Here is a 20157-nt window from a genome sequence, read left to right as displayed (position 1 = left end):
TGTTATAAAAATTACTCCTCAGAATTCTGGCTGATTAAATGGGCATCGGCCAAACTTCGGCTCCCCCCCCTCCCAAAAAAAAAAACATATCATGGGTATATTTTTGGGAAGGGAGGAAGAATGTGTATCAGAAGAGAAGAATTATCTTCACAATGAAATATTTGCCGGTGTCATCTCCGAGCCAAACATCAATGGCGGGTGCCATCACCTGGACATAGGTCAAAACCTGCACTTATCTGTCACATCAACAGACTGTGCATAACGTGCAGGTTCATACCTAAACAACTTCTCTCCATCATTCTAAAACTGCAATCCCAAGGAATTCGACATTGACAAAAAAGTATCGTGAAAGATTCTTCAGTCTTCTCTCCACCTTCTCTTCATCTTCAGTCCACTTTCAGTCCCGGAAATCCAGAACCTGATGCAAATGACCTTTTGAAACATTTTTGTATCGTATAATTCTCATTTTTCTATCAAATAATTTCTCATTTTCTCATTTTTCTATCAAATAATTTCTCATTTTCTCATTTTTCTATCAAATAATTCTTAGCTTTTACTTTATTTGTGTTTTATTTATTACTGTTTATTAATTACTTACCTACATTGTTAATCCCTGGCCTTCTGGCTACAACAGCGGTGTTAATTTTTGTCGTTTTGCGATAAACAGTATTTATTCATTCACTAATGTGAATCTTTGTAATATGGGAAAAAGTGCACTTCAGTTCTGCATTCTTTGCTTTTAACATTATGATATAAGATTCCCTATCTGGTTGCTTACGAGGCGTTAATATTTGGACAAACTGTATGTCAGGGATGCCAGAAAGTAACATTGGACTAGACCGGAAAATTGCCGAAAAAATTTTGGGGGAGAAAGAATTGTAGAGATTGAACAATGGCTAAGAAAACTACGTGTTATATCTCTATATTAAAGTGGCATTTTCCAAGCTTTAATTTCTGCACTCCTCCAGATTCTGACGAAACATTCCGAATTTTCAAGAAAAATCCTGTATCAGAGGGGTCCCAAGGGTGGTGCTATTTCTGTCATCTTTTTGAGGTCGCTGTCTACTCCTTCCTCTCTCTTATTATGGAATTCATCTCTAATGCAGATGAGATGAAGATGGCCATTACCAGTCAAGATACTGAGTGCGATTCACTTCGATAATGCATCATCTTCGATAATGCTTTCAAATTTACTCAGATATCTCAGAATCAAGTACCTCTATCCGTCACAGTTCCTTCAAATATAATAAGAAATTCTTGGGATCAATATATCACTATCCTCTTAAAAGACTTACCTCGCTCAGCATTAGCTCGTACTGTATTTTCACTGTTCTCGTGGCAAAGTAAGAAACTTGAACATGCTCGTACACCGCCTATACAAAGGCAGGTTCAAAGCAGAACATACATCAGCAACACTGGGATGGGAGAGGCCATTCCATGAGTCAAAAGCGAAATCTGTGTCCAAAAGCTCCCCTGGGATACACCACAGCCTACTCCAAGTAAATAGAAGTGAACAGGTGAAACGATGTCGAATGACACCATAACCTCTTTCTTAACAGAATCTTTAATAATGCGAATAAACGTCAAGCTTCTACTAACCATATGACATGTAACAACAAGGGATGATAGCAACTGCGACATAAACTTGGAGTGTTCATAAATCGAGGTGTCATAACAAGCAAAATCCGTTTTAAAGGGATGCCTAATTTATGGCAACCCGTAAAACTGAGGTTGCTGGCATCCCGACGTACGAAGGCTCTAGCTATTTATTAATCTAATTACAAAATAATAACTAAGGATATTACAAAATAAATATAATGAACAATAAACCAACTGATTACCTTCAATATCACTTTAATTAGTGGATCATGCGCAAACGTTCATAAACTTTCATCAAGCGTCGACGCGTAGCAGTGCAATCACATAATAAAAAAACAAAACGTTCTGTAGAGCCTTAAACCACTCAGCCTTTCCCCCCCCCCCCAAGAGGGCCTCCTGGCATAGAGTCAGAACTTCCCAAAGTGTGGTATGTGCCACTTTAGGGAGTACACTTGAAGCACACCCCTTCATGATGGCAGTGTGTCCATACAAATCAGACGTCTATCAATAAGACAACAAGTCATGTGGCAAAACCCGGGAGGTTGCTAATTGGTTTCATGAATATGACAATGAATTCTCCGCCCTCCCATGGCTGCCCAACTCACCCGATCTCAACTGAATTGAGTACGTTTGTGACCTACAGGAAAAGGACAATCGATGCGACGACCCTTCACATGAAAATGTGCAACGCATGGGTAGCACTATCGCAAAATACTCTGCAATACCTTGTGGGGTCCATGACAAGATTTCTACGGGCTGTATTAGGGGCAGAAGGTGGCCCCAGTTGGTACTAGATAGGTATTGCTGATGCAAAGCCAACTCAGTGTATATTGTTGCACATATACTGGAAAAATGATCTTGATAAGTGAGGAAGTTATTCAGCAGACAATTTAGTCATAAAGGATGGCAGGGTTAACATATGAGATATATATCAGGCAAGGAGTTTTTGGTTTACAGCACCAATTGATTCTTGATTAAGGCTCAGTTTTAGACGTACAGTGTTAGTTGTCAATTTGCGAAATCGCAAGTGAGCAAGAAATGCATTTTTATTATTGGTCAAGAAGGTATGAACTTTCAGAAATCTGCATTCTGCAAGCAAACTCCTCAAAAAATCTTTCCGATAATGGCAGAACTACCATACTGGCAGATCCAACAACCACGGAGGATCCCCGAGAAGAAAGCGTGGCCCAACGGCTGATTTCGTATGGTTGTTAAATATCACGTGAGGATCGTATGGTAATCTGGCGGGGGACGCCCAGAAATTTGCTAATGCGCCATAAAACTCTAAAACAAACAAGCCCAGAAATTATAGTTTCGCCACTGCTTTCCGAGTAAAATATTAGATTGAAAAGGTGAAGCACGTTTGTTGTAGTCCGAAAACTATGCCATAGTGTGCAGCCTTTTTCATTTTTGGAAAATTTGTTCCGTTTTCTTGAAATTGAGAAAGTCTTGGTGGACTTTTGTCTTCACCATTTACAGAACACTTTTATGGTCCTTCAGGAATACTCATTTCAAATCAGTCTAGAACCAGTGGTTGGTCCTTACGGAAAACGCTAATAACTTCAGGTGCACCTAATTTAGAGATTCTTATAAAGTGCCGGCCCTCTGCTTCTTAAATAGAAGTTTACAAATGTCTTCCTATTCCCGATCTTAAAATAATGAATGTTTTCGTGTGATTCAAAATTTGACGAAGAAAATGTTCCGTTGGTCACAAAATTTGACGAAGAAAATGTTCCGTTGGTCACAAAATTTTTTGGATGCGTACCAACGAATAGAAAAGTTAAAGGTTATTGGTCAAAAGAAGAAGCAAAATCTAGCGTTATTCTTTCAATCAGGGAATTTATGGTATCATCGATCTAACATTTGATCACTTCTTGTAGGATAAGCATTTTCTTGCACTAATCCAAAGCTGGATGGGCACCAACAGTGCCCATTCAACTTCCATACCATAACTTTGGATTTATGATGGGCGTTGGAGTATTTGCTAATATGATCCAAGTTTCTTCGTCCAATCCCTACTAAGCAACAATATTATGTCTGCTTCGAGATAGCCTATATGAAGTGTCCCCTTGTTGCTGGTGGCACTACGGTATATAAGGTCTACTTCAAATGGAGAGCTACTACGATAGGAGGAGGAGGAGGAGGAGGAGGAGTAGTCCTGTTTTTGTGTGACAAAGGGTTTCATATAATTTGTCTTCTATGCTAATTCAGACATTTATGAGGCATTACTCATTACGATAAAAGTCTGTAGTGTACTTTAGATATAACAGTAATCTACTTTCCCGTGTCCCCTGGAAATAATAAATAATATAGCAGACTAGCCTCTCAACTAACTATATTTGTCAGAGACCCATATAATTCCACCACAGCTCAATAACCTGCTAGATCTCATGTTAAACAGACTCCAGCTATTCACCATTTCTGTTATCAACGACCAACCCACAAGAGGTGAAAGTAGGCTTGGCCTAATTTTGCCTTTGGTGTCTAATTGATGCGCCCTTAAACATATTTTCAATCTGATCACAGTCTAATTACAATCCTCATAATGCTACCTTATATTTATTAAATATCAAAGACCAATGTAAGAGCCAACTTATGACTTCACCGGACTGCCTGGACCCTAAGAAATGTCTATATACTGCCAGCTGTATCCCATAGCAATACGCACCATTTCTCCCACTATGGGGAAATGGTGCTGATTATTTGTTATCGTTGTAATGAATATATTGAATAGCAATATATTCATTACAACGATAACAATACGATCTTCTGGTATCTGGTGAAAAGTTCCGCCACCACCTTAAACGGAACTAAATTCCGGAGAATGGAAACCAACCGATTGAGGATGGCAGATATGTTTATATCAAAGTCAATTCAAGGTTTAATAAATAATGGACCTTGAAAAGCTGTTAGGCGATACGTTCTATAGGAAGTAAATCGAGGTGCGGTTTGTCAGGCTTCTGTTGGCTGACTACGACTGTGAAACGAACCCCAACAACCGTCCTAACATCAAATCATGAAGATTATGAAGATAGGCAGCGTGACTCATGTGGCTCATGTGAACAATTGTGCATATAAACACTGCAAGATTGAACTTTTAGTTAATAGTAAATATTATTAAAGTATTCATTATTTACTGACCAATCCCCTGGAATCTACTGACGTGAAGGTAATTTGTTTCTTACCAATGTGTATTTATCTTCTTATTTTTATATTTTGGTAGAACAAATAAAGATTTATTTTATTTAGAAGGTATCCAAACATGCCTTATGTACCAAACCGCTTCAAAGTACAGCTTTTCACAATTTTACTAATATATATCAACTTTTTAAGAGCCATTCATCATTTTTTTTCACATTTCTGTTATTACCAACGAAATAACAGTTTTTAAATTTATTCAACCAAATCTATGTCTTTATTAGAGAAATGATTAAGAATTCATACAAATAATTGGAGTCTTTATCGCATACAGTTTATTTTAAATTCTCCTTACGTTTTGGAGAAAGCAAGTGATGATGATAGTTTCTTGACTTCCAAATGTTCAATCTAAAAGTGTTTAATTGCTAAGAAAGTGGTTTCTATGTATCTGATGTTGTTGTTGTTGATATGGGGGTTTGAAGGCGCATAAGCTACTTTGGCTATAATGCGCCTCTGTGTTTCTGAAACTGTCTTGCTTTCCAGCCACATATGAGCATGTAGGATCTGATGAAATTCATGGATTTCATAAAAAAAACAATGTGAAGCGACGCGCATCTAAAGGATGTCTTGTATTTACTTTGCATTTACCTTTAGGACAAGCGTGCGAACGGCCAAAGGGGAACTTGTATTTGGGTGGCAACTTGTTTGCAACCTCGTCTTCCTTTATATAGATTCCAGAGTATAATGTTGAACAGTTCCATGTATAAACTCTTCCTTGCAGTTGTATACCTTCTCAAACAGATAAACCAACTTGGCAAGAGCAGATAATTCGACTTCCTATGATTTGCAGGAAAAATTCTCAGCGTCTTAAGATGAGGTAACAGATCAGATGGGGGGAAACAACCATGAGTTAGAGACGAATTCAGGGAATGGGGGAATTATAAATTTAAATAAATTTTCTGTTTATACTCCAGGACGACCAAACGGTCAGAGGAGTTCACAAGATAGACAGAATACAAGAAACAGCACCGTATTCAGTAGTCACGGGCTTGAACCCCAGTCACTCAAGGCACGTGTACTTATGCACCCGCGCGCCTGACCACTAGGCTACGGCGGCCTTCCTCTATAGCCTTCCTCTATAGCTTATATTCATTATATATAGCTTATATTAATTAGTCTTCCTCTATAGCTTATATCACGGCCTCCGTAGCCGAGTGGTCATGGGAAGGAGCGCAGTAACACACGTTCTTTGAGTAGACTGTGGTTCAAACCGCTGAGTGCAAATTACAGTTGATCTCTCAACCTGAATTGGACCAGCGTGGTAGATTATGGTCCATTTCCCTCATCATGAAGTCTTCAGGAGTCTTCCATCCTGCAGTGGATTGATAATGGCTGCAGTTCACCTTTTTGTATAGCTTATATTTCTCTCATATAAATATATTACAATAATAAACACAAAACACCAGAGAGCAGCATCATTTCGCAGAAGCAAGAACAATGTAAAAATGTTTCTGCGGCACAAACTAAAGAAAAATTGTCGTAGATCGTAGCAACACAGCAAAGAAAAAGTATCTTACAAGAGATACCATGAAGGATTACGAAAATGGAATCCTACCTTTTCCTTTGTAGCTATTCTTCCAGCAGGCGGAATTTTCGAGAGAAATTCAATTCGACAGTCCTTCGCTAATTCATTCTGAAAACAGATAAAAGAGACTACTCATCTAACAATAGGTAAATAATGTACAAAATTCTAATCAGCTAAACACTGTGTTCTGTGAAGTTAAAAAAAAAAGGAAGATAATGCACACTCTCTCTTTCTCTCTCTCTGCAGTGTACAGTACAAATTAGCGTAAGTAACAGTTCCTTATTCCGTGAGTGTTCTTGAGGAGGGTGAATCATACATATTTAATTGTTTACCGTGGTTGCATCAAATCAAAAGGAGGCGTTATTCTATAACCTTACGCGTTTACATAAAACACTACCTCGGTAACTTTGTTGCGAATGACTAATTAAATTTAATTATGGCCATAATTAAAGTTTCATTAATTACTTTGCAAGGACTTGATGAGAAATCTAATGGTAATCGTCGTCTCTCATTATAGTAGTTTCAATTAAAACGTTAATGCAGCCGAGGAGGTGGGGGGAGGGAATAAATCGTGTGGTACAGCCTCGCTGATGTACAAATGTCCCGGATGTAAAAGAATATTAATCCACAATGAACTCTGGTACAATTCAATTTAATTAATCAGAAAATCAAAATTTATGGGTTAAACCGCTTGAAATGTGCTTTCAGGGTATTAAATTTCCTCACATTAAGTTGCTTCTCCATGATTGGGTAAGAAAGGAGATGCAACGCATTATAATCTCAAGTTCCTGAAGCTTTGTCTGAAGAATTTTTGCGAATTATACAAAATTAGAATATTTAAAAACTTCTTTAGATGATTTGTTTGCGATTTTATTTATAAATTGAGTTAACATTTTTTAATGCATTCGACATAAATCGCTTTTGCTACTTTAATTCGCTTTCAATATATTACCTTTGATATTCCACACCAATCGACATGTGCGTCACTAATTGGGTAGGACACAGTAGTTCCTAAATTGTGTCCTGGTACCCTGGTATGCCGTGAGATTAGGTAAACCTCCAGTGAGTTTAATCAGTGGAGATGTCACTCAATTGATTGAGCTCAGTGGAGGTTCAACCATTCTTTGGGTGCCACCAATATAGCGTATTTTAACTATGAGTATGAAGAATATAAGAAACAGCACCGCATTCAGCAGTCACGGGCTTGAACCCGGGTCACTCAAGGCATGTATACTTATTCACCCGTGTACTTGACCACTCGGCTACGACGGCCTCATGAGTATAAAGAAGAACTCTAAGAAGAATGACTCGAATGACTAGCCTTTGGGAACCACTGGGGTGTAGCGTAAACAATAGAGGGGATATACAGGAGTAATTAAAAGCTTACTTTAGACCAAACTATAAATAAAGGCCAATGATAAAACATGGAATGTTGGCTAAGCTACGCAGAAACGAAAAGCACAAAAAAGTCCTGCACAATTAAGGCCAGTCCTAGAGTTCAGAGAGACCACCTCCGATAATTGACGTTGAAAGAAAAGGTCAGCAAGGAGAATTCTCCTTGCATGGATTGAAAGTTGGGATGCCAGTGCATGGGGCCCACTATCCTCCTAAAGACTGGTCCTGTGCACAATTGTTGACACAGTTCTTCGTTGTGAAGTACACTCATACCTACTGGCATGGCTCCAAGTGACCATCATCTTTCTTTAGACCACTAAATGAAGGAGGAAAACACATCCACACAAATGACGAAGGCCGAAAAGCTGTGCACGAGTAGTTCAGCAAGCAAATAAAAAAAATTTTCTTTTTCTGACAGTATCCAGCATTAGTTTCGCGATTGAATGCGTCAATTGTAAGATGAAGAGACCGCGTTAAAAATAATGAGGGTTCCTCACCACACTCTTGAATAAAGAACTATTTTTTTAAACCTTTGCCGTTTTTACTTGAGCACCCTCGTACATTTTTATTTCACAAAATCTATCTGATATGAATATAGAGGATACGAGCAGTCCTTATACTAAATGTTCATTATGAGTAAACGCTCCTATGGAAACTCGAGCGAACTGCCATCCAGTAATTCAGGATATACCAAGTTCCTTGGAGAAACTTGATAAGTTATACAACATGAGTTACACTTATTCTGCGTGAAAGCCGGATGTAATTCGAATTAGTCCGGAGTTGGGACTTAGACCTCGTTGGGGGGTAAAGCCTGCTTTACGATTATTCCAGACCATTACTAACACTTATCTGCCGGTAGTCTCTTGACAGTTGGTTCTGATCTAAGTTCGCACATTAAAGTCTAGGAAATGAGAAATGGATAAATTAGTTTTGAAATGAATGTTACGAAAATTTTAGGATCGTTGCATGTAAAGAGCGGCTGGTGCCATGTGTGAAGAATAATGCATGTAATCTTACTACCCATCGAGTATGATTCGAAAATTCTTCATTTGATAAACACGCAGAATGGTGTATCTGGAATCACAACTGGAGGATTCAGTCCCTTAGAGTGTATACTATACATACACACTTGCTTTTAATATCTAGGATTTAACCGAAACTATAAACCTGTCCATATCTAGGTGATTTATAATTGGGAACGATCACAATGGTCTTCATGGCAAGCATAAATAAGAGCATCTTAATACTGAATCGAGTAAAAAAAGGAGTGCTGCCTAAAACACAAGACAAGAGGAGAGTTCCATTTGAGGATCACTGTTGAAAACATCCTTACAAGTGTAATCGAAGGGCTTTAGACAACCAGTCTAAAATATACTGGGAATAATATACTGTATATTATATTTCGCATGCATTTAGAAGAAAAATTTCTTTTGATAATTGAATAAATTTCCATTGAAATCTCATATCCAGAAGAGCATCCGGGTTTGGCTGGGCTGTTTAGTATTAGTTTAGTATCAGTTTTTTGGCTGTTTAGTATTTGTTTAGAGTGTTTAGCATCAGTTCCCCCCCCCCCCGTTTAGTTAGAAGAGTGAAATAATTCCCGCATCCCCGCTAACAGTTCTATCTGTTCCGATATTGAATTCAATCCATTTCCTTATGATGAAGAAGAATAGCAATAACAAGCAAGAGGAAATACTTTCTAAATCTAGAAAAGCCATATAGATCAGCGTTATTGGTTAAATTTATGTATATGCAGGTGCTCAAAAGCTACAAATAAACAGAAAAAAAAGTAACTTTAATGAAAACCCTTTTAGATTATAAAAAATACAGCAATCGTTAGAGAGGTAGTTTGTACAATTTACCTTAAATGACGAACAAATTTCGAACTGAACTTATAGACTTATGCAAATTGATTAATGAACAACAGAAATGGCACATCCATTAACCATGGAAACAGAACTTAACATACTAGTATACTGGAAGTTTCAATTTCCAATTGCTTAAGGACAGACAACAATTCATTTACGTTTTTCGATGGGGGAGGAGGGGAGCTGTAACTGAAGCCCACCCTGCCCAGAGTTTTTCACGTACGTTCTGCCGGACGGAAGTCGGGAGATTCGGCTGACAATTCCATACCGGCTATACTCCTCCCCGCACCCATCCCATCCCACGGAAGCATTGATGATTAACCAGTGGATCTCTGAGAGGGACGGATATTATCGTATTTTAACAAATTAGAGACTAACTCTCCTGCAAAAGGACAAGCATAATAATTAAGGATCTCATCTTGATACCTAATAGAGTTTCAGCGATCAACGTTAAATCACTAACCACAAATGTGTCGCCTTTTGCGAACTCGGCAGGATTGAATTTGGTTCCTCGTTCCCTCCAAACAAAAGCACGTCGAGTATCTGATTGAATGCTGTGTCTCAACTTATCACTTAGAAGCATCATGGCATATTGCTCCTCGGTATGACTAAATTCTGCGAGCACCAATTCAAACGGGCTATTTTGTGTATAGAAGTGAATGGAGCACAGTTAGGAAGCTGATCATCGAGCATAAAGACCATTCGCATGAAGCTTTCTCCAGACGTTATGCCTCGATACAAGCCCAGCTGGCCTTCGCAGGTAGCAGTGGTCATAATCACCATACTTTTGCCAAAGGCTTGAATTCGAAATAGTTGTACAATTTCCACAGCGTAGCTGACTTAGTTTCAGGAAAGGATGCATGGTTTTTCCTCCCGGAAACTCGGATTTTTAGCCCGGCAAACACAATGTACTAACGCCTCATAGCTTTAGCTGCTTAGGCGTATAACAGACACGGACACAGACACGCGTTGGTCTTTCCATACGCCTTCTGCAACCATCAAGCAACTCTATTACGTACTCTCTAGTAAATTAGCCGTTATCAACCTCCTCAAAGTCCGAACCTCGATACTAAATGCATTGGAGTCCAAAGCGCAAATAGTATTTGTCTAAGTCGGGAAAAACATTCGATTATCTAAATATTGTAACTCTTTCTTCTGAATATACTAACCTATTTGTTCCTAGTCAAAGTTGACATCCTGGCTTTTCTCCATTCACTAATGCACAACAGAACAGCGTATCTCATTAATCGTAATATCACCTAAGTCCGAACTATCTACACCTGATGAACAGCGCATGGCGATATTTTATCGATGATCATAACTGTCATCAGAAACAAACTAATGGTCCTCACCGCCAGTCTCCATTATTTTGGATTAAAACTAGACCTTGAAAAATCTTTCATTATTTTGAAACAATCTCCAACGCTCATATAAGCCTCAATACAGGGCACGATAATAACTTTTTTAGTAAGCGCAAACAAGCTGGTGGTACATTCGACCCCAAGCTTAGGATTACCATAACGGATCAGTTCTCTCCAAGACAAGCTATACGCTGAATAAGAGCAAAGAAACATTTTCAATTTAGGGTTACCTGAGCAAATAGCTCATGCACCCATAGTATATTATCTCTGTAAATTGAGCGTTTTCTGTGCTCGGTTTGCGCGTCTGAAGGACGAAAAAACTACGTTTCCATGACAAAAAAAAAAAACAAGCTATACTCGCCCCAGACCAACTAACTCGGGCGTGGTGTAAAACGAGCCCAAAACAGTTCCTCTCGTCATCATTGGCAGGAAAAAATTGAGACCTTTTCCAATTAAAACCAATGTGACACTGGCAAGCATGCTTCCATCGTCGTAGGCGCCTCCGTAGCCAGGTGGGAAGGAGCAGCAGTGCGCAGCACACGCTTCTTGATTAGACCGGGGTTCGAGCCCGTCACCACCAAATACGGAGGATGCGGAAAGGTCAGGGAATGACCACCGCATATCATGGAGCAATATGGCCTTAGTTGCTAATGCTCTTAAAAACCAAATAACAACAACAAATAACAACAGCTTCCATCGTACAGACTATATACCAACTGGATATAACATACTACACTCGCTGCCAAAAAATTAGCAAACGCTATTCAATATCTAGTAGGCCACCTTTTGTCCGAATTGCAGCTCGTATACGTCGTGGCATGGATTGCCCAAGTGTCTGAGGGAGTATAACTCCACATTCTTTGGCCATTATTTCGTCTGGATATTTGTAAGCTGCTGTACTGTGGTAGGCAGAGAACTATTAAGCTGAACTGCTCATTCGAACAAATCCCAAATATTCTCAATTGGATTCATATCTCGAGGGCCAGGTGGACAAGGTAGATATCACAAATCTTGGGAATGTTCCATGAAACATTCAGATATAATTTTTGAACGATGGACAGTTGCGTTGTCGTCTTGAAAGCATCCACCGAAATCTGGATAAAAATGAAGCACTTCAGGGTAAAAGTTAGTCCCATACGACAGAAAGACATTCATTGGAGATAACACGACCTTTAAAAGTATGAAAAAAAAACAAAAAAAAATCAACCTACCATAATATCACCTTCAACTGCTTGAGGATTGGACACGAGCTAGTTTGGACAGTCCATCGGGTTCACGCCACACTTTCATCCTACCATTCGTGCAAAAAAAGGGGATAAATCGATAAATCGAGACTCATCTAGTCTTGGCATTGAAGGCACCACTCCAGTTGTACCTTTCGATTTTTTACCGGACGAAGTGGTTGTCATATAGGCACGCGACTAGCAAATCCCAGATTCTTCAACTCCTACTGCATAGTTTGGTTGAAAATGAGTCTTTTTTACGAGATTGAATTTTTCAGTTATTGGATGCACACTGGATCTTCTTCTATTCTGACACACAATTCGCTTTAAATTCCTGCGGTCTCACTATTGGAGTGTTCCTTTTCTACCGCATACTTCCTTCTAAGGCTGCATTCTCCTTTAGTTTTTCCATTCATTGCATACTTTATAGATGGTGTTTTTTTTTTTTTTTTTTTTTTTTTTTCGGTACACCAAACGAGCTCCAACACCACACTGAAAATCGAAAAGATCACCTGTCTTTCCCATGACCGGATTGTTACTTTTGCATTCTTACATTTATCTGTTGACTCCAATCGCAAAAGATTTCAAATTTTTTTTTCCAATGAGTGTAGATATAAACACTGGATATTAGGGCCACTCGAGAACAATCTCATCTACCTGTGTGTATAATGTCCATAAATTGCGTGTATTCTCTGGTCGGCTTGCCTGTTTTGCTGGGCAAAAAGCCTGTGTTCTTGGGGGGGGGGGACTTGCTATCCTTGCGCCTGAGATAGATTTAACTCAGCTGCAGAGAAAAAAAAAAAAGCCCATAAAAGTTCCTCGCGTCATTGACGTGATCCGAAGCGGAGCCTTTCCCACTCGGTGTAGGGTGATCCATGTGTAATATGTCCATAAATCACATGTGTGCTCTGGTCAATCTGCCTGTTTTGCTTGCAAAACCGGAGTTTCCGCGAGGAAAATCCTTGCTATCCACGCCTGAGCCAAGTAACTCAGGAGTGAAAAATAGATCATAAAAGAAAGTTCCTCGCGTCATTAACGGGATTCGAACCTTTTCCACCCAGTGTGGGGAGGGCAGTGATTATAACCACTGTGCTACCCGTCCGTGCAGATCATTCACTAGATAACTCGACATCTTCATATAACTGAGCAAGAACTACATTAAGATACCTGAAAACAGTCGTATATTCTTTAGATTTAAACGCCACAATTGAAATATGTATAGCATCTTTCATTCTGAAAACAATACTGGAACTATGTGTTAGTTGTCAATACTGGACACTGAAGTCGGCAGCCCAAAAATAACGTCTTCCTCCATAATGAAGTATAGCAAGCATGGCCACCTGGTTGCAATTCCAATGGGTATCTCAACTTTTCTGTAGGGAACTTAAACCACTGTTATGATAGTTGTTGGTACTATTAACTCCTCTAATTTCTAGATATATGTCCCTTGGACACATGGCAGTGGGATATCCCACCATCCACACTCAGAGCCACTCCTGCTCTTCAACTAAATAATGACAAGCCGGAAATCTCAACAGGTTTTATCCTGTACCCAGATACTTCCTATTATCTAATCTTCAAAGATGCTCATACTAGACTTCGTCAGATCCGAAGCACAGACGCAGGGCGGCTGAGCTAGTTCCTCTTTTAAGTCGCCCTTGATGCATATATTCCAGCTGATGCTCTCAGCTGCTATCTAAGCGCCAAGAACATGCATGCACTTGCACTGAACATTTATAGATATCCGTGTATCACTCTCTAGAGTGACACGGGCATTTTGCCCTGCCAGACGATATCGAACATCAACAAGATCCTCCAACGCGGAGTACTCAATATGAAAATTGCTCCAGAATGTGGGGAAAAAATATCGAATTTTATTTTACTGTGTTTTCTATGTTGAGATAAGCAATAATTGTTAGAGGCTAACTGATCTTTTAACGAGATTCAGAATCAGGTCTTTTCCTGTATTGTAATACAGGGCATTAGTAACAATGAAGAATTTTAATTTTTCCACGTTTTCAACTTCAGGAACAGCGTACCAGAGAGCTCTGCCTGGAAAAAAAAAAAACCCGTATATGTATACACTATATGGGCACCTTTCTTATTCTAGATTATTCTCGATGCATGCTAATCTTGTACAGCTGTCTTGTGTTACTTTCAACTTCCTGTATTTTTGATATAAGTTTTATTATTTATTGATATTGGATTGCGTCTTTGTTACTAAATAATATCAACCCCCAACCTGGAGGGCCAGGGTACCTCTCTTAGTCTGGTTCGCTATAGACCTTCCCAGCTTGAGTGGCCCTACCAGCAGCAAGCTACCGCCGATATATATACCAGGTCTATGATCAGAACACCAGTGTATGTGACTTCCCATCATATACACTGATGTTCAAAGAAAATGCATCACCTCTTAAAATTGTAATTTTAAGAGGTGATGCATCCATCCACTGTACGTTTTGGAGCATCTCAATTGGCAGGAATCTGTCGCCCTTCCTGAGCCTCCACGCCAGGGACTGTAAAAAAGGGAGGGTTCATAAGGGTTTCGGGGGGGATCTCGAGTTACACATCTGCCAAAAGCTTGGTTTGGGCATTTCTGAAATGTGTAAAGTGTAAAGTGTTTGATGTCTAACGGCACCATGGGTTTCTCTCATCTCCGCATTGTAAGTGTAGTACAGAGGTCTGTGAAAGTCTGAGGTTTACAAAAAGTATATGGGCATTGTTCTGTTGTATAATGTTCTGGTATGTTGTATCTCTGACCATTTAGTCTATGTGCCCCTAGTGAGACTCCCGTTGCCCACACTTACCCCGTGGAGGCATGTTAGGCTATCCAGTAAATTTATATTCAGCACTCTGGCAGGCCCTGCCACCTAGTTTCCGGAGATTTCAGTGGCTAAAAAAAAAAAAAAAAAGCGTGGGACATCACTTTACTACACTGGTGTGCAAAATTTAAGGACTAGTCAGGTTTTCACCTGTAGCTTCTCAGGATCTTCGTTGGTGTTGCTTATTATTGTTGCAAGGATATGGGAAAAGCATACCAAAGGAACCTCGTGAGGTACAGAAATGATGAAGGAAACAACACCGAACAGAAACAAAACGGTACAGAGGGACTTTATTCAAAAATGGCAACATAACACTGGCTGCCATGATACAGATGCATCATTGCCAAAGATGGAACAAAGGGAAGGGATGGTCTTCAGTAGGAGATATGGCCACCAGTAATGCGGATGCAGGCTTTGCACCGCCTGTCCATACTTAGAACAATGTTGTTGATAATTCTTGCGGTAACATCGTCCATTCCTCTGTCAGCGCCATCTTCAGCTGGTGAACATTTTCTGGAGGGTGTGGACATGCCGCTAGGCGTCTCCCCAGAGCGTGCCATATGTGTTCGATGGGATTTAGATCTGCCGAAACGGGCAGGCCATCCATACGAACTTTCTAAAAGCATATCATATCAACAACTGCAGTGCGATGGGGTGTGGCGTTATCATCCATAAACACGAACTCGGAGCCAATGGCACCTCGGAACAGACGTACATGGGGAAGGATTACCTCAGTACAGTAGCGTGCACCGGATACAGCAACGCCTTCCAGTATCTTGAATTGTGCACGGCCATCCAAGATAACGCCTCCCTAGACGAGAACACCTCGACTGCCATATCGATCCCTTTCAGTGATGTTTGAGGGGTGATACCGTGTGCCAACCTCTCGCAAGATTAGCTGACGTCCAGAATCGCTGCTGAGACTGAATCTACTCTCATCAGTAAAGAGTACCTTAAGTAAAGATTTTGTGGTTGTAACCTTTAGAAATAGTGTTGGTCCTTAAGTTTTGCACAGCAGTGTAGAACTAGGCCGAAAGGGTTAAAAGATTGATTTGAATTTTTAAATCGAGTTAAATAGACTGAGGGCTGACAAACACGATTGCAAAAGTTAGAGTGGGGGGAAGGTTAAAGACTGAGGGGAATGATAGGCAGAAGTATGGGGGACAATAGGGAAGACGAAGATGTCTCCAGGTTGAGCAGTGGGTAGAACTCACCAGAAAGAGGACAGGGTAAAGTACAAAGTGTGTTTAGGGTCAAATGGCACCAGGGGTTCCCCCATCTCCGCGTGGTATACATTATAGTTGTACCAGTTGACTGGAAATGCCAGAGGTTTAAAAGTGTATGAACTCTGTATATGTGTAACGTCAAGTACCGTTGTTCTTCTGGTCCTTTAGACGCCAGAGTTTTGCTGAGGCCCGACGTTGCCCCACTTTCGCCCCGTGGAGGCAGACCAGGTACCCAGAGAGAATGGGGTAGCAGGAGAGCGAGGCGACATGTCGTCTCGCCCCCCCCCCGCTACACCTATCCTCTATTAAATGGGAGTTAAAGAGAGCCGGGCTAGGGTGCTCAGCTCATGCTGCCAACAGGCCGCTGTCCGTCTTTATTCAGTTCTTTTGTCAGTCTTCATAATTATCCAGTGGATCTTCGTTAGTGTTGCTTATTATTGTCGCTATTGATCATGATGTGGTTGGTGCGTGTTCAGGTCACGTCTTCTTCTGTACAGGGCTTCGGCAAACTTTGAGAAGGGGTATATATTCCTGCCTTCCATCGAGGAGGTGTTGTTCTCTATCTCTGGGCAAGAAGGTGATCCGGGTGATGAGCTGACAGCGAAGGTTATCACAGAGCTGGCATTCATGCATAAGGTGGTGGCGGCTCTCCAACTCTCCACACTAGGAGTGGAAGTTTGTGCTTGAAAAGCACCCAACGATAAAGCCAGTACTCATCAGATTAGATGGTTTTTAGCGTGGTTTTCACTGCTGATGTCCAGATTTCAGATCCGTAGGTGACGACTGGCTGAACAAACCGGTAAATATATTGAAAGGCGTATTGAGCCTGTGTGACATGAAGGAGGCGTTGTTTGGCTAACCATCTGGATCAGCAGACCTTGTTGTGAATATCTGCGACATGGCGTTTAAAGCTGAGTTTAGGGTCAAAAATGGCTCCGAGATCTCTGTACTTGGTTACTGGAGGGATGGAGGTTCCTTGAGTTTTCAGGTTTAGTTGAGTTGGGTGTGATTTGAGTGAGAACACCATTTCTGCAAATTTATTTGGATTAATCTGAAAAGAGAACTGTACTAGGTATGTAACAAGAGTTTTTAGACGGTTGATGATGGTTTCGGAAGCGGTCTCAGGTTGGTTGGTTTCATGGATCCGATAGAGCAGTTTCAAATCATCTGCGTATCTGAGAAAATCCGTTTGCTGGCACAGGAATGGATGGATGACAGCAATAAAGAGGAGCCCAGAAAGGATTCCGTCCTGGAGAAAACCTACATAAACTTTCCTAGTGAAGGATTTTTTTATTCACAGTCAGGTGAAGAACCCTGGTCGTAAGAAGCGACTTTAAGAATTCAAGGACATTGCCTTTGATCTGGTATCCCTCCTCGCATAGCTGAAGGAGGGTCTGGATATAGCTCTATAGTTCATTGAAGCTCTATATAGCTCTATAATTCGAATATAGTAATTCGAATACTTTTTCTAGGATATTGTATATGTATATTTCTCACGTGAGTATTTTTCCCTATGTGTTTTCTTTACGTAATTACTATATTCGGTGAGCGTTTTTGTCTAGATCCCAAAGGATTGCTTGTATTCTTTCACAGCCGAACAGGAAAAAATTTTTGAAAAATCAAAGAATCAGAAGCGAAGTTTATTATTGATGCTTTTGTCACTTAGTTTTGTTATTTTAAATAGCCTATACTTTTAAGTTATATTTAATTTTATTATTCACTGAAATATCAAAATAGTCTACTATATGGCATTTTTAGCTACTTGTGGCTCTTAGGATGTGTAATTGCTTAATTTACGGTCCTTAGTCTATGTCTAGGACTTTCCTAGAATAAACTTACATAACAAAAGTTTACGCCATGATTAACTTAGTAAAGAAGGTAACATAACAGCATAGTAGTTGAATTAGCATGACAAATTTAGCATTCAGAGGCCCAAAAGTATGGAAAATAAAAAACACAGAGAGGCCTACAAATACTTTGGGATGGTGTAGGCTCAGCAGTTAATTAAGCAGGAAATTAAGGCCTGCCTGACCGAAAAATACCATCAGAGACTCAGAAGCCTGCTGAAAGCAAAGCTGAACGGAGGGAACACAGTTAAAGCCATAAACACCTATTCAGTCCCAAAGCTAACATACTCCTTCGGGTTCATAGATTGCACTAACACCGAGCTGGAGCATATCATTAAAAAGACAAGGACAATAATGACCAAGAGCCGCCAACACCACCCGAAGTCAGCCGTGGAGAGAATGACAATTGCTCGGAAAGGAGGAAGGGGCCTGATACACCTCATTGAGCAACAGAAAACAGCGATTGCTAACCTGAAGGATTACTTCCAGAAACACACAGTAGCACTCCACAAGGTCATAAGGAAGAGAGACAAGCGTATGCCCCCACTCAACCTAAGCGAGGAGTTCCCTCCCAACTAGGAGGCACAAACGAAGCTAGAAAGATGGGCAGAGAAGACACGCCATGGCAGACCTAGAATGATCTCCATCAAGACCACATAGATAAAATTGCTTCCATTCCATGGCTCTCGAGCGGGACGCTCTTCCCCTGGACTGAAGGATTCATGCTCTCCAACCAGGTAAAATAAATTATAGGCAATACATCGCCAAGGAGCCCGCAGTGCCAGATGATACATGTCGACGATGCCACCTGGCCTCAAAAACGATCCAATACATCACCGCTGGATGCAAGGCGATCACCCAGACTGAGTATACTCATAGACACGACCAGGGAGCCAGGATAACACATCAGAAGCTAGCAAAGAAATACCAGCTGATCAAAGAAAGTGTACCGTACTACAAGTACGAACCCTAGGCAGTACTAGAGATCCCAACCCACAGGCTGTGGACAAAACCCTTGTGGACAAGAAGGTAAAGGCTACCTACCCATGAAGAAAAAATCAGGAAGTACACGGACTTAAGACAGGAAATCAAAGAGATGTGGCATATGCAACAAGTAACGACCATCCCGATCATCGTGTCAACCACGGGTCTGGTGCCAAAGATCCTACATAACAGCCAAGAAGCAATAGGCCTCCCAGAGAATACCTACAAGGAATTCCAGAAAGTCCTAAATCTGAACACTTGTAGGATAGTCAGAGAGTTCCTCGACCAACAGCAACACCAGACACAACAACCACCCTGTGTACTTGGTAGCAATATCCGTCACGAGGTGGAACCCCCAAACAGGGAGAAATAATAATTATTATTATTATTGTTGTTGTTGCAAATACAAAATACACAATACAAATATTGTACGGTATTGTATTATTATTTTGAAAATAATAGTGGTAATACAATTAAAAAGTTCGGCTTTGTACAATCAATATTGTATTTCATGTTTCTGTGTTTCCTGTCTTTGCTCATGACAATCCATAAGATCTTTACGATTTAAACTAAGCTTGATATCAAGATGGCATTCATATTTCTGTCAAAATCACATGTAAGGAAATAAATAAGCTCACATGTGTGTATTTCAATCCATTTTAATCATTGTGCTTATCCATCAAGTCCGTATTTACTTATTTCATTATTATTTTCTTCCCGTTTCAGCGTTTCCTTTTTGCACATGCTGCCTGCCGAAACCTATGGCGTCCTCCTGCTCACCGACTCACACTCTTATCAGCAACCCTAGGGATCCAACCTCCACTAGCGTTTCGGAACTAAGACGGAAAGCCCGCGAACATTCTCAAGCAGTTCTTCAGTCAGCTATCATGAATCCGGCAGACCTATAAGCCAGGAAGAGCACTAGTTGGATGTAAGTCGTCTAAGTTATTTTTGTGTCAACTATCAGAGGAGCTGGACCGTGATGCACGAGGTGAGGGGAAGAAAACTGACTTGTTTTGCAGATCGCGTTTCTGTGGTGCATGGCTCGTCTCTCAAGGCTGTCTGTAAACATGAACAACCCGATCAGTGATAACTTCTCCATTGTACAG

General features: G+C 40.5%; 1 protein-coding gene across 1 annotated transcript in view; it reads left to right on the top strand.

Moving 5' to 3' along the window:
- LOC150081713 (uncharacterized) overlaps positions 1-19956 on the top strand; it is a 157957-nt gene extending 138001 nt beyond the window's left edge. The window contains exon 7 of the mRNA XM_090380293.1: positions 19775-19956. Within this exon, the coding sequence (XP_090236419.1) occupies positions 19775-19956 (182 nt within the window). The remainder of the gene's footprint in view (positions 1-19774) is intronic.
- The last annotated feature ends 201 nt before the right edge of the window (positions 19957-20157 follow it).

Source organism: Mastigoproctus giganteus, chromosome 8, assembly GCF_048544385.1.
Source record: "Mastigoproctus giganteus isolate SK-2022 chromosome 8, ASM4854438v1, whole genome shotgun sequence".
In the NCBI taxonomy this organism is placed as follows: domain Eukaryota; kingdom Metazoa; phylum Arthropoda; class Arachnida; order Uropygi; family Thelyphonidae; genus Mastigoproctus; species Mastigoproctus giganteus.
This window is presented reverse-complemented; position numbering and strand designations above follow the sequence as displayed.